Raw genomic sequence first — 16,387 nt, forward strand, 5'->3', positions numbered from 1 at the left:
TCCTATTTAAATACTTTTAAGTTGCTTTGTGTATTAGTGCATCGGGGCATGAAATCTCTCATCATTTCCTTGTACCAAAGCCTTGGGGAGCATGCATCTGGGTTTACTCCATCACAGCTTGTAATTGTGACGTCCTGATGCCAACTTGTCTGCTGGCTTTCTTGAACAGACTTGGTTAGTTCTCCTTCAAGGAACTCTACCTGGGTCTCAGAAGCAGCAGTACACTAAGACCCTGTTGTGATAGAGTCACTGCAGCTATCTGTCAGGAGCCAATCTCCTGGAGTGCTTTCTTATGAGCCCTAGAGAAACATCTTCTGTCCACTAGAACGTATTTTTCTTACTGCTTCTTGGTTGCCCATTCCTGTTTCCTCAGCAGAAGTGGAGTATTCTCTGCAGGCTAATTGAATTATTCTCCCTTAAAAATCAACTAAAACTTATCTGCAGGTCCAGATCATGAGTGTATCAGGCCCATCTGTCACCAGTATAAATGGTTCTAAGAAACTTAAATTCAAGTCACCAGCTAGAAACTAACTACTCTTTGATTCGAAGTATAAGCACAGTAATAAATCATCTTTACCAGCTGACCAGTGGACCTCCTCTTTCCTTTGGTTTATGATTGCCTTAGATAGGTACTGACAGTAAATAGTCCTTTTCCCTTCTGAAAGGCAGTTAACAGCAAAAGTAAACCTGCATGCTAAGTATCCAGTCACACGAGAAGTACCATCCTCTGAGTTCTGGGACAGGTGATAATCTTGCTGCCACATCTGCTCAAAATTAGAGATCCAGAGTGAAGGTTTTGAATCGATACCCAGCCAGGTTCAGAGGGGAAACTAGCCTTGAGGCCAGGGCTTGTTTTATATGTCCAGTGAAGAGATAACAACATGTGACATACAGTGACAGATACTTAGAATGAGAAAAAGAGAGAGTGGAAAAGGACGCCTGAGAAGCTTCAAGTCCAATACAACGGTGGCCAACGACAGGGAAATATTGTGAGCACTGATCTTATTTCTCCCCCTTTCTGTGACCTGAGCCTGAACCCTGATATTTAGGACATAATTAAAGATTTCTTTTGCTATCTTAAATACCTAAAAGTCAGAAGGTCAGAAAAAGAGATGAGGCCATTAGAAAGAAGATGGTAAGCACCAAATCCAGGTACAGGGAGAAAAGCTGCAAGGCTCTAGTAATTAGAAAATGATGCACCAAAAGGAACAACAACCAATAAAATGCTCCTTGATTTTCTTAACCACCCTGGGAAGTGCCTTGATATTATGACCTCTGATAATCCAGCATGGAGACCCTGCTCTCTGCTTGCTCACCTTGTGTGCGGTTTCTGCAAACTGCTGGGCACTGTTCTTCATGTCTTCTGTCTTCTCCTCTGCTCGGCCTAACCGTTCCCCACGCTCATTCAAGGCCTGGCTTGCCTTCTGTACTGCACTGGTCACACTATCAGCTGCTGAATGGAGGATGCTGTTTCCTGGAAAGATTGCAAGAGTGTCAGGAGCTAGATTGGATTCCCACAAAGACAGATAGATAGATACCCACACGATAGAAAGGCCCAAGGTGGATGGTAGCTGAAAATAAGTTTCCATTCTTTTGGGTGACTCATTCATTTATAGGAAGAACACCCAAAGATCTTCCACAGGACCAGAGCAAATCCTGACAGCTTCTCTCCACTCCATCACCATTTATTCTACTTGAGGAGGCTCCAAAAGATGGAGCCCACTGGAATTAAGACTTACTTGCATAGGTAAATGGGAACAAGTTCACAAAATTAGGAAAGTCCATTAAGATCTATTTGCATCTTATGTACATTTTTATTATTTTATTACATTTATTTATCTTTTCTCTCATGCCGTGTGTGTGTGTGTGTGTGTGTGTGAGAGAGAGAGAGAGAGAGAGAGAGAGATGGAGAGGGAGAGGGAGAGGGAGAGGGAGAGGGAGAGGGAGAGGGAGAGAGAGAGAGAGAGAGAGAGAGAGAGAGAGAGAGAGAGGGAGGGAGAGAGGGAGAGAGAGAGAGAGAGAGTCAGAGGACAACATCTGGAAGTTGGTCTCATCCTTCCATCACATGAGCCACTAACCACTTAGTTAACTGGTGGCACATACCTTACCTGTAGCCACCACACTAATTTATTTTTGATGACAAGTGTCTCACTCAAGTCTAGGTGAGCCTGGGATTCCATCTTTTGGCCTCTACCCTGCAAGTGGGAATTCCAGGCATGAATTCCATGCTCTATAAAGCCTGTGATTCCCCCTAACTCCTTGGGCTGGGGAACTGAACCCAGGGCCTTGTAAATGCTAGGCAAATCCTCTACTGGCTTATGCTTAGTTTTCCAGTTTGTTTTCATCTTTAGTTCGGATCAATAATCCCCAGAAACTTGTGGTCGTAGGGATTTTCTAGATAGAATGTTCTGCACCACTAACTTTTTACTTTACTCCTTTGTCTAGCAATTAGGCCACACTCCCCACTGCATGGCTGAGAGCAATGATTCAATAATGAGCTTTTGAAGTTCAAAGGCGATATGATGGCTTCCAACCTCTGCTCCTATGGTTTGGGTTGGGTGCCTGGGCTTCCATGTGTGAGTTCTAGAATATTAAAAGCGAAGCCACAGCACTGCTAGCAGCTAGCAGGTAGGATACCATCAGAATAACTTGCTTCCGAGGAAAAGTAGCATTTCCACACTCCAGAATGATACCAAAGAAAGTAGAATCCAATCACATCTCCTAAGGTCATGCATCCTTGATCCTCCACTTGCCAAAGTGGCAGCATGACTTGGGAAAGAGCTTGCAGGCACATTAGCCACCAAGGACAAGCACAATGCCCAACGACAACCTCAGGAAAATTTATAGCTATATTTTGTTAACATTGAATGGCATTTTATATACTAGCTTTATGTCTTTCAATAACTTGATTACATCATTTTACTTTGTACCTGGGATGGATACTTCTAACCACAGATAGCTTTTCATAGAAATGTAATTTCCACTAGTCTCCTCTACAAAGGCTGGATAATTTATCCTTTGTGGTAACATTCTGGAGTGTGTGGAAAAGAATCTCAGGTGAAGGGTGCCCGGTCTAGAGGCAGCACCTTCCATTTACATTCTAAAAAAAAAAAAAAAAGTGATTAGGGTTAACTAATCGTAGCTAGCAGCACATAGCTATGCATCCATATATAGAGACACAGCGACATCCATATACATACACACAGTGAGTACAGACTTGAGGTGATTGTACCCCAGGGAAATATGCTTGGGCATAAAGGAAATTCTGGGACTTCAGAACAAATTTTACAGAAGAAACCTTAGTCTTACATTGTTTTCCTATTGTACCAGTAAGTACAATAGCATTTCATTATCAAAGCTAATACCACAGGACTTAGCAAGCAGAAAAACATCCAAAAATATTGCTTCATGTTCCGTCCAAAAATCCGAGGAAGCAGAAAAGCTTGTACGTGGTCATCACACCAGAAAATTACAAGGTTACCACTGAACTTTGGTCTGCTGATGACACCCTCCTTCCTCACAGACATGATGCAGCACTCACTGGGACACGATGATGGGCAGACTAGCATATAGGTATAGGTTTGAGATGGATATTTTCCAGGGTAATTCCAGACTGCTTCTGCCCTCGAAGTGTTCTTGGCAACCTAAGACTTCCAGCTTATGCTACATGACAAGCCAAGTAATACAAAGAAGGGAGAGAGCAGCAGGATAGACTGGGAAGACAGACGAGAGGCTGACCTCTCTCTGATCTATGTTGTCATAAACACACCACAGTTTAACAGGAGCTGTGAGAGAAGATGAGGCAGAAATCTGCAAGCTTCAGTGTGAGAGTTTATGCTGATTGTCAACGTGACAAGTTTACTATTGCCTAGGAGACATACCTCTGGGAATGCCTATGAGAGCATTTCCAAAGAGGCTTGACTAGGAAAGAGACCCACCCTGAAAGTAGAAGGTACTATCCCACGGGGGTAAGGCTCGGACTGAATAAAGAAGACTATGAGTGGAACACCACCATTCTCTATGCTTTGACTGGGGAGGTCATCTGGCCAGCTGTCCCCTCTCACTGCACAGACTTCCCTGCCTTTCCTGCTATGATGGCCTTTACTATCAAACTGTGAGGAAAGACAATATCCTTTTCCCTGAGAGTTGCTTCTTGATGGATATTTGATCACAGAAATAAAGGAAAGTAGCACAGGGCTGTGAAGATGGTTCCGTTGGCATGGTAGCTGCTGCACAGGCATGCAGAACTGGGTTCCATACCCAGAACTCTTAGGAAAGCATCAGGTGTGGGGTTGCATGCCACACTTCTGGGGGGGTAGAGACAAGTGGGTCACTGGGATTCTCTGAGCAGCCAGTATAGCCACGTCAGGAATTTCAGATCCTGGTGAGATCAATAGAGTAGAGGAGCTGGAGAGATGGCTCAGTTGTTAAGAGCATTCATGCTCTTGCAGACGACCCACATTTAGTTCCCAGCGTTCCACATCAGGCAGCTCACAAAGGTTTGCCACTCCAGATCTAGGGGAAGCTTCTGGGATACATGGATATCTGTACACAAACAGACGGACATATACACATGAATAACAATAAATTTAAAAAGAAAACAAAGTAGACAGCGATAAAAAGGAGGAAACCCAAGTTTAGCTTCTGGCCTCCACAGAAGGTCTTCACGCACGTGCACACACACACACACACACACACACACACACACACACACACATGGAAATTTTAATGCAGAAGAAGTGGGGCCATCCCCACTGGATTGTGGGGAAAACATGAGAGGTCCTAGAAAGCCATAACCAAGTTTAATGTAGTTATTCTGATGGAGCATGTGGAAATAAAAATTCATTTGAAAGGGGATCAACTGGATTGAGAATGCCCTTGAAGAAACTGCTAGACATTGACACCACCCCCACCCCACCCCTACCCCACACCCAGGGAAGTGCTTTCTGGGTTCAGCTGCCAAAGTGCACAGAGGTATAAGGACTACGACAGCTGTGGTATAACGGACCAGGCTACAACCTTGAGCTAGGAATAGATTTTTAACAATTTTGCCAATGAGGTACAGGTTTTACAAGCGTATAAAATGTAAAACTTACAGAGTCATGGTGGCTTGATTAAGGCTGCAGAAAGCCGCAGAAGGCAATGTGAGGCAGGCTTGAATTCCCTGTGAGGGCATGAGTCTTTTACCTGAAGCTGTGAGGCTGAAGTACATATTACACTGGAGGCCCCAGGAGATGCCAGGAATGTGGGATGTCAGTCTCAGAAACTCTCAGGTATGGAGTGGAAGGAGATCAAGAAAGACCATGGGGGTTACAGCAGCAGACTTAGATGTTGCTACCAAAGGTTGTTGGAGCCCATGAGATGCTATGAGCTCCAGAAGCCAGCCAAGCAGCAGCCACAGAATTTGGTGTTTTTCCTGCCATGTTTTGAGCTTGCTTTGGTCTGATATTTCCTTGCTATGTCCTTGTTCCTCCTTTACAAAACAGGAATGTTTACCCTGTGCAATTGCTTATAGGAAGTATGTGATATGAGGTTTACAGATAAGTGATCACTTTGAGATACAGATTCACTATGGATTTTTAAAAAAGTATTAACATTATAATAAGACTTTGGAGACTTTTCAAGATCAGATGAATGTATTTTGCATTGTGAGATGTCCTTTAGTCCGTGGGGATCTGTACTTTAAAAGTGGACAAAGGCTGGTTGGCCTCTGCACCCCGGAGCTAAGGCTGTTCCACAGTCCTCTGTACACAGGTCCTCCCAAGAGAGAGCTGTTCTCCCAGGAGTGCTTTCACTCCCAGGCTCAGAGGTGAGAGAGCCACTTTCTCTCTAATAAATGTCTGGAGCAGTGCAGCAAGGAGTGAATGAGGGTGGGGGCACAGGAACAGTGGAGTGGTCTTGTAGGTCATCAATGGGAGAAGAGGCCCTTGGTCCTGTGAAGGCTCAATGCCCTAGTGAAGGGGAATGCCAGGATCAGGAAACAGGACTGAGTGAGTTGGTGAGCATAGGGAAGGGGGATAGGATAGGGAGTTTTCAGAGGGGAAAGCAAGGACAGGGGATAACATTTGAAATGTAAATAAAGAAAATATCTAATTAAAAAAAAAGGAATGCTACTAAATGTGGACAAGGTATGGATCTGAGATGGCTAATCTTAATCATTAATTTGTTAACAGAATTTAGTGACTCTAAAAGATATACACAGGCTGGGTAAAGATCTGATCATAGGTGACACCAGGTCTGGGCTGGGGTCCTGGGCTGAGTAAAAAGGCAAAAGTGAGTAGAGCATCAATATCCATGTCTTCTTGACTGTAGATGCAATATGACCATCTGTCTCCCACTGCATTGCATAGCTAGAGCTGCCATCATAACCTTCTCTTTCCTCTTAGCACAGACTGCACTTCAAAGTTGGAGCCAGAAAAATGCTTTCATAATTTTGTTCTGGTCAGGGGTTTTGTCATGGCATTGAGAAAAGTAACGAACACATCTTGGTTAAGAATAGTTGTATTGTTAATTAAAGAGACTTTAAAAGTAACTGCAATAAAATTAAGAGTATATAACTACCATCTTGTATAATTAACCTCTATGACTTTCTAAGTTATATACACCTATGAATGTGGACTGAATCTCCTAGGGGTAAGCCACACTGCTTCTATGCCATGGTGTTTTTGAAACGAAACTTGGACATGATGTTAGTTGATGTCACAACCAGTCTCTTATAGTTGTTATAGAAGGAGAAACACATGATATGGGATAAAATGGAAGCACCTGCTGTGCTTAAAGAAGACATGGATGAGCCGGGCAGTGGTGGTGTGCACCTTAATCCCAGCACTTGGGAGGCAGAGGCACCCAATCTCAGAGGTGGATTTCTGAGTTCGAGGCCAGCCTGGTCTACAGAGTGAGTTCTAGGACAGCCAGGGCTACACAGAGAAACCCTGTCTCAAAAAACAAAACAAAACAAAACAAAACAAAACAAAACAAAACAAAACAAAACAATGACCACTGCTAATAGGACATCCACCTTCAGCTATTTGCAGGCATTAGAATGAATCTGAAAACAAACAAACAAACAAAAAAAAAAACCCAAAAAAAAACCCCAAAAACATTTTTTTTTTGTTTCCAGCTAAAATGGCCTCTCCTAGTTGGAATTCTATCCATATTTTAAGGCCAGGGAAACTCCTTAATCCCCAGGGTTTTATCAGGCTCCAGCTCAATCCCATTCCTTCACACAATGATAAGCACAATATGCCTTCAAGTATAATGTAGTACTCCTCTTCTATTTACCCTTTCAATATTCAGTGCCATAACTTTCAGCAGAATCCCGGACTTCCTGAGTATCCCCTTTCACTTTTTTTTTTTTAACTATTCCCTAATCCTATAATCATTTCTCTGTTTTGACTTATATCTGTTCACTTGATTTTCTTCTTTTGGGAACCCTTAATTGTGCTGTAATTGTAGGGCGGTGGCCTTTCCCTGTGGCAATATTATCCAGCACATAAGTTTCAGGGACACAAGTCTTTATCTCTCATAAGCTTAAGCTCAGATCCATGTTTGTTCTTAACTGGACTCCAACTGAATGCCCCAAAGGTACCTCAAAATTCAGTCTGTCTAAATGTAACCCTATGATTTTTCAACCACAGGGTTCCTGTTTCAATAAATGACCCTAATATCTCCCCATCTGACCCAAGGCTGAAATCTAGGGGTTGAGTCCCAACTTTTCTGTTACTGTCACCATAACACAGGTAAGCATTTTCTGAAGCTTGCTACACTGCACTGTTCACCACTCTCATGCTCCACACACAGAGTCACAGTCATATTCCTTTTTTTTTCTCATTAATACAATTCTTATAGTTATTAAAAAGGGTGTTGCTAGCTCACAGGGCAGAAACTGAGGCTTTTAGTGGATGCTGAAAATAGTTGTTTGAAACTTTTAGTAAACACTCAGAACTCCTCACAGCAGGCATACCATTTGCCAGGTATTGATGTAGTGACATACTTGGTATTCATGCCTATGTTACGTATCTGGTGTTCAGTTTCTTTACACTTAAATGTGGGGCATGCTATCCATCCATTTGTCTACTACAGAGGACACTGTGATGAAAATAAAGTAACTAAAGTAATAGCTGTGCTTGGTGAAGGTGCATCACTCCACAGCCTCTCTTAGGAAGGCCACACAGGCTTTCCAGAGAAGTTCTGGGAAGTGAGCAATCAGTTGCACTTATCTGTCTTTCCCGTCTCAACATGGGCTAAATGTCTTGTAGCTAATAGAAGATGCTTCTTGGTTGTCTATTGGAAGCCCGTTGTCTTACTTAGGGGGGAGATTGGCACATAGTCATTAAGTGAAATAAGGTTGTGTAAACAGGGGACCTTACTCAGAAGTTACTCACAATTAATATTGTGCTGTTAAGTCAGGAAATCATGCAATCTCCTGCGACAGATAGAATCATAATTCTTTCTAAATAGATAGGAAGCATATTAATAACCAGATTTATTCAAATAGTCAGAGAAGAAGCTGTCAACCGCAGCAAATGAAGTCAACTGCCTTTTGAATCGCAGACTGGGGAGCACAGACCAGTCTGGCTCCACTGATGTTGACTTCACATCAGTTCTGCTTGATGGAGCCTTAATACAAGCTCCTGTTAGCTTATTTTATGTTCTGCAGTTTAGAAAACTGTTGGGAGAGAAACTTGATAGAAAGCCTCTTCGTTGCATACGGTTGCTATTTGAACACAATCAAGAGAAAACAAGGAAGGGAATGAGGGGGAAAGTGGAAAGTATTTAGAAAGTAATAAAGGAAGAAAATTAAGAACAGCTTTTTTAATACATAAACTATACCAATAGCTTTGATGTCAATGGTAATTAATTTGATAATTGTAGACTTCTGCCCATGTGTTGGCAGTTAAAAATGTTAAATTCTATCCACTAACAAGGTAATTTAAAAGACTTCAGCAGCTATTTCTTATATATAATGTGTATATAACTTAAATATGCATCATTCATATTGTTTAGGAAATAAAGAAGGAAATCATCTAGAAATAAATGGCAGCTAAATAAATGCACATATAGCCTAGTAAACAAACATTTTTAAAAGATTTTTTAAACGAATATTTTAAAGGTTTTAAAGTGTGTGTGTGTGTGTGTGTGTGTGTGTGTGTGTGTGTGTATGTGTCTGTCTGTCTGTCTTGGGTGACTGTAGTTTCAAGTGGAGGCCATTTGAGGGAATCAGATCCTTCTGGAACTGGAGTTATAAGTAGGTGTGAGCTACCTAATATGGGTTCTGAGAGCTGCCCTAGGGTTCTCTGAAAGAGCTAGAAGCACTCTTAACAACCAAGCCATTTCTCTAGCTCCAAATAGGCTTGTAAACGTAGTTTGACTTTGCTTGGACTATTTGTATTAGAAAATCTATCTAACAACTTAGGAATAACTATGCAATAAAGCCCCACTTACCAAAGTAGACTATAAATCTTTGGCAGAAAGATTTATTATAATAAATCTGTTACTATACCAACACCATCAATACTCTCATATTATATGCTAAAAATGTTCAATAATAATTTGTTCCCCAAGTAGATTAAATGGCTTCTATTAAAATTTTACCTATGTTATTAACTCACTTAACAAGACAATTGCCACAGGTAAGGAAGGTATAATGTACAATTAAGCTTGGCTTAGCTCAGTAACATACACATTACTTTTAGTGAACATTAGTATGTGGGATTAGTCTTGAACGTTCTTCTTTCCTTCTTTTCTACTTCCAGTCTACCTTTAGTAAAATAAAGTTTCACGAAGACCTGGCTTCTTGCTGCCTACTAAATGTGCTCACACTACTTACACACTGCTCCTTTCCTGTGATGAACACTCCACCTGTGCCTACCACTGCTACTTCAGTCTCATGGTACTCATGGTGCTTCAAAGCAGATACCACTTAGTACTGTGACTGCACTAAACATCTCAAACTGAATACAATTTAAATGCCAATGACACTAATTGTTATTTATATGAAATTAGTAATAATATGTAGATACTTCCTAAGCTAAATAATTTGGTTCCTAGTTCACAGACTCCATTAATTATATAAGATTAATACTAGACTAAAAACAATAACAAGCTCTTTATATATTATACAGGCTAACCAATAATACCACACCAGTGCATGCCAGTGTTGGAAGTCCCTATCGCCCCTTTAAAGATAAAAGTTCTTCTAAAGGGCAAATTTGACTTGTATTTTTGTGTTGATGGCCACTTATATAAAGTCTTTTTTGAAAACAATGATTATATCAAGCCTTTCTAAAAGAAACATATTAACTTTTGTTAGGGCCAGATGCAATATGAATTCAGCCAATCACAGAAAAGCTCTCATTTCTGTACATCTATAAGGCAAGAGGTATTATAGTGAGGTGCTACGGTTCCAATGAAGGTATTCTCACCAGAATTTACAGTTACAGAAGTACATGGTAAGGCTGGTGGAACAGCTACTTCAACTGCCTTGTCACTGACTCCAGACCTCTTAGATACTTCAGTCGGCCTGTCCCCAAATGGTTCTTTGGGTTAAAAAAACATGGCACAAAGAAAGCATAATGGTATGTCAAAATAACTTTATAAAATATGATCTAGTCAGGATCTTTCTTGCAGAATTTTGGAAAACCTTTCATAAACTAATATGGACCCTGCATTTAAATGAGGTAAGGATGAAGGGAAAGTATGATTATGCAACTTCCCAAACTGAATTATTTGTGGAGTCCTCTTGGACAGGGCACTGAGGTAGAATTTGTGTTGGAGAGCTCTGCAAAGAACTATATTTCACTTCTAAATTAAAGGGAAGAAAGTAAATCTAGGCTGTCTCCATCAATTTAGTAATAGGTAGACAAGTCGTGTAATTATATTCAAAGGGCTTGCTTTATAGAGGCTGTAAAACAGATATAGCATGCTGAATGGCAGTTCTAGAATTATCTTTTGTTTCAGTTTGGTGGGTAATTTCAGGGACCATGAAGCCTGCTTGTTGCCTGGAGCTGGATGACCAAGACAAATGGACCCAGCATCCAGGAATATTTTGTAAACCCATAAATTCCAAATCCTACTTTAAAGAGAACTTGCAATTTTTTGTTGGACTTAGTAAGGAAGAAAACTGGCCCTTTCTGCCAAATGCATACCTTCTGTTGGCTATGTCAAGGTAGCTTAGTGGAACCTTAAAGACCCGAGGAAAAAGCCCTGTTCTCTCTCCTTATCATAAATAAGTATGAGTTCATAATTTTCCTCTCAATTCCAATAGGCTCCATGATGAAGGCCAAACATTCAGGATATTATCCATGTCCCTTTCAACACTTAAAGTTAGGATATGAAAAAAAATCATCAATACCTTTTTTTATTATTAATTTAGCTTTGGTTACTGGGGGTTTGCTCTTATGAGTTATAGCCTATGAGAAAAACAAATACAAGAATAAACCTGTTGGTACTGTTCAGAGAATATCAGGCTCAAAAAGATGGCACTTCAAACAACATACCCCTTACAATCTAACCTTGAGAAATGGATTTGTCTTTTGTGTCTAGTTATGGATGGTACATATCAGTAATGATTTGCAAGTCTATGGTCTTAATAAGTAGGAAGTTAGTAGCTTTTATTTTAAGAATTACAATTTCAAGTATATAATACAGAATCCCTTTAGGTAATGCTATGTGCTATAGAGAAAACTCAGTTCAACATGTGGGGTCTGCTACTTCCTAGCTGTATAACACTGAATAAATTACCTTCACCTCTGTGCTTCAGTTTCATTGCTTATCATGAGGTCAGTATGGTACCTACTCTCCGAGATTGGATTGTGGGAACTGTTGCAGGCAATGTATAAGTGCAATGTGTAAAGGGCACACACCGAAGACAATCAACATCAGTCATAAACAAACAAACAAAACAAAACAACCAAACTGGCACTAAAATCCTTCTGTTAGGCTTTCTACCTCGGCCTACCCTACCTTCCATATCCCCATCACCGTGAACAGTCTTCTGTGGCTCTCTCTCATACCTTCCTTGTTTTGAACACCCAGTGTGATGTTCCTCACCCACTGTGTTATAACTCTTCTCTTACGAGTGTGAAGACGGTCAGTGGGTAAGAGCACTTGGTATCGAATATGAGGAGTTGGTTTAGACCATAGCATACACATACAAGCCCAAGTGTGGCTGTATACACCTTTAACACCAGAACTGGGGATTGGGGGAAACAGGGAGATCGCTGGGGCTTGGAGGCCAGACCACATAGCCAAAATTTGGTTGACTCTAGGTTCACTGAGAGAACCTGTCTGAAAGGAATGAGGCAGAGAGAGATAGAGCAAGACACCAACATCCTCCTTTGGTTGCTACAGTGAACATAAATGCATGCATGGGCTCACATATGTATAGAACCTCCTGCCCTCAACACACAGACATTCTTCTCTCAGACTCACTGGTGAACTGGTCAAAAAACCACAAAGTCATTGACCAGTTCTTTTGAAGGTCATTCTTTTATGTAGCTTCTAGAACACACTTGTTTGTTTTCTGTCATTCACTTTGAATACTGCCTTTGTTATTTTTCTGATGAGAGAAATAAAGCCAGAAAAGTCTGAGTTTGATTCTGGCCCTCTGGTCTCAGATAAGTTACTCTGAAGCTATAATTTCTATTCAGTATAAAGGGGATAAAAGTACCTGTTTTTCAGGGTCTATTTTGAGAACTAAAAGCAATATACACTTAGCACAATGCTTACTACATATTGTGCTATTCACTTGCCACAGAAAACTTGTTCCACATATAACCTGCCCTGTGTGCCTTGAAGATTATACCTGGACATTAATTTGGTCTTTCTTTCTTCTTCTAACCAGACTATTGACCCAAATTCACAATGGTGCCCACCTTATCTGCCACACCAACATCTTTGATTATATCTCTATCATCCTACCTAAGTATGGTACATCCTACCTCAGTAGGGCACCTCAGCTTGCCACCTATTTCTAGTAACTATGAAATTTGAAATACTCTTGGCCCCATCGAACCACCACAGCATCCTGCATGATTTTTCTCCCACTGCTCTTTAGGTCTCCAGAACTTTGTTTTCCTTACAGACAATTATGTGGGTCATAAAACTTTCATGCTTCAAGGCAGTGCTGGCTTACTCATGACGTGGCAGAATCAACTGGTCAGGCCCCTCCTCTCCTGATCTAGTCCCAGTCTTCTTACTGGAAGCCTTTCACAGCTCTCTCGCCTTCATCTATTGCCTTGCTGTTTCTTCCAAAGTTATGATTTTATAGCATGTTACAGTACATAAACACATATAAAAAATGAGTCTTTGAAGAAAAAGCAACGTGAATAAAAGGCTCAACCAGGAATACTGTGCCCATCTTTGTTTCTCACCTTAGTGGTAGCCCACACTTATGATTTTAGCAGTATCAGTCTATCCTTAGGTGCAGTTGTACTCAGATTTTGCTATCTATCAGTTTTATGCTAGGAGAAAGAGAAGTTCTTTGAAAGAAGTAGATTCTATGAGTTGGGACCAGAAACACAGATACACCTGGAGCATCTTGCTGCCAGACAGTAAGGATGCTTTCAAATGGCAGGGGTGACACTGAATTAAAAGGCTGGTTTAAAGTGGATTCAACAAGGCAAGCTGTGATATTTAGAACTCTAATAGTAATAAAGTTTATAGCAATGAGATAATTATAGTAGATTTATATAAACATTTCCATAACTTTTAAATGCTAGTGAGAAGAAGGTTCATATGAAATATATACCAATGATGTTTAAATACAAAATAAAATTGGATGCCCCATTTATTTGGTTGACTTTAATTAGTAAGGAATAATTTAATATTTAGTTTTTTCATTATTTTAAAATTTGTGTATAAGAGTATGTGTTCTGGTTGGTTGTTAACTTTTATACAAGCTAAACTTATATGGGGAGAGGAACCTAAAATCAGAAAATGCCTCCTACAGATTGTCTGTAGGCAAGTTTGTGGGGGCATTTGCAGGTTAATGGTTGATATTGGAGGGGCCAAGCAACAGTGAGTGGTACCACCCCAGGCAGGCAGAGTTGGGTTGTTTAAGAAACCAGAGTGAGTAAGTCAGTAAGCAGTATTCTTCTCTGGCTTTCTACTTCAGTTCCTGCCTGCAGGTTCCTGCCCTGGCTTCCCTTAAGGAAGGACTCCAAGCTATATGGTGAAAGAAAGCCTTTCCTCCATCAGTTGCTTTCGGTCATGGTGTTCACCACAGCAACAGAAAGCAAAGTAAGACAATGTGCATATATCTGAATGTATGTGGATAGCAATAGAAAATACAGCAAACAGAGAAAGCCAGTGTTTCAGGAAGAGTAGAAACTGTTACAGCAAAGGGCTAACAACCAATTAATGATAAAATGTAACTGAAAGAGTTACAGTGGCATATTTCAAAGTCATGACTACTTCTTCCTGTATTGTTTTTTTGAGGTTATGATTATTTCATTTCATTCTTTTCATTCTTCTTCTCAAACCCTGTAGCATATCCCTCTATTCTCTCCTTCAAATTCATCACCTCCTGTTTTTCATTTATTCCATGTTACATGAATATATGTATATGTAATACATTTACATCCCTAAATATAGCCTGCTCAGTCTATAAGGGGCTACTTGTATCTGTATTTTTAGGGTTGATCATTTGGTACTGGATAACGTATGTGTATGCTCTTGCTTTGGGAATACAACTTCCCCCTCTCTCTGAGCATTCCATAGATACCTGCAGTTCTGATGCTTCGTGGTTCTCCCTCCAGTTCAGCATGTCCATTGTTGATGTCTTTGCTTAGCTTAGGTTTGGGCAGTTATGTTGGTGAGACTTTATGGATTTTTTTCACCCATATGAGATTCCTAGGAGACACAGTCTTATAGCAAACTCCCTAATTCTCTGGCTCTTACACTCCCCCTCTTCAGCAAGCTCCCTAAATATTAGGTGCAGGAGTTGTTCTGAGGATGTCTTCATTAAGACTGGGCCCCACAACTCTGCAATCTAATTGGTGGTGGCTTTCTGTAATGCAAAGAGAAGTTTTCTTGATGGTAGGTGATGACTACAGTTATCCAGATGTAGCTAGGGATTACAGTGGTTTAATAAAGTGGTAGTTGTAGGCTCTTCTCCAAGACTCATGATTTCACTAGCACTAGCTAGTTGGCTAGGTTTCCAGTGCCAGGCATGGAAGAGCTGTTGGTTACTGACAAGGTCACTATCGCAACCTTAGAGTTATTATACCGTGCTGCTCATTGTTGTGGTTCACAGATATGACTATTTCTTCTTTAGAAATTTGGTTGTGTAGAATAGCTCTCATTTTATGGGGGGAAGAAATATATTAATGACTTACAAATTACAGTAAAGGCATTTGTTTGTGCCTGTTAGTTAACACACCAGATTGGTGGTCTGGTGAAAGATTATGCAATGCTGGCCATGCAAAGAAAACAATTCAGTGTTCTGGGAGGAAATCTACCAGATTGAGAATACTGGGTGCCTGTGAATAGGTTGAGCTCAATTCTGCTACCAATGGAACCACATTTATATAGAATTGTCAGGGAAACATAACAAGGATTCAGAGGTTTATCACATTAAGAGAGAGAAGCAGAACTAGTTCCTTTCCTGAAACAATTGTTTGACAACTATATTCCTCTAGGCTCATAAAAAATATGAAAAAAAAGCATTTTGATAAAAGTTGGGAGATCTGTGAAGTTAATAACATAGAAACTTTTGATGTCCTTAATTTAAATAACAGGACTAAGTATAATATGCCAAGCACTCTAACTGTTAATATTGCATATTTTATCTATTTAAGTTACCTTAAGTATGCTAAACATTTAAATTATGATTGCAGTCTAAATTATTCAGTTAAGTAAGTTTTATAAACAATGCTTCAAAGCTTAGAATAACTTTATTTTCCAAGTTATATTTGGTGGAAATATTTAATGACTTGAGCATGAAACAAATCAGAACTAAAAGCTTCCCCTTTGATACAGAAAGTTATAATAGTCTTGAAGGAATGCTGGCAGCATTCTTACACATACCATCTCTTTTCTTGCTTTAAGACTTTGTATACTCTGGTTATTCAGCCCCATGGCACCCTGAATTTTTCTTCTGCCAGCTGAAGAATTCAGATTTATAAATTTTTCTCCCGGCTTGTTGTGTATTTGCTGAAATATTTTTGGGGTCACCTATTATTAACAACAGGTATAGCCCTGGTTGAAAACAGGGTCATAGACAGAACAGTTGTGTTCTCATACACAGCATCCCTTATCTATACCAGTCTAAAATCATGGAGTAAAATGTGCATAGGTCAAAAATATGTGTAGAGGGTGATACATATGTTTCAAAATACATTTATAATTTAAATTAAATTATTAAAACACAATTTAAAATTTCCAG

General features: G+C 40.2%; 1 protein-coding gene across 4 annotated transcripts in view; it reads right to left on the reverse strand.

Annotated features, from left to right (window-relative positions):
• The window catches only part of Stxbp6 (syntaxin binding protein 6), a 226,511-nt gene that overhangs the window by 7,237 nt on the left and 202,887 nt on the right, over nucleotides 1–16,387 (reverse strand). For all 4 annotated transcript variants that reach the window (XM_029484359.2, XM_085830341.1, XM_029484356.2 and 1 more), the window contains one exon: nucleotides 1,317–1,474. In XM_029484359.2, coding sequence (XP_029340219.1) covers nucleotides 1,317–1,474 — 158 coding nt within the window. The remainder of the gene's footprint in view (nucleotides 1–1,316; nucleotides 1,475–16,387) is intronic.

Source organism: Mus caroli, unplaced genomic scaffold (genome assembly GCF_978045245.1).
Source record: "Mus caroli unplaced genomic scaffold, Mus_caroli_1 scaffold_14, whole genome shotgun sequence".
Classification (NCBI taxonomy): domain Eukaryota; kingdom Metazoa; phylum Chordata; class Mammalia; order Rodentia; family Muridae; genus Mus; species Mus caroli.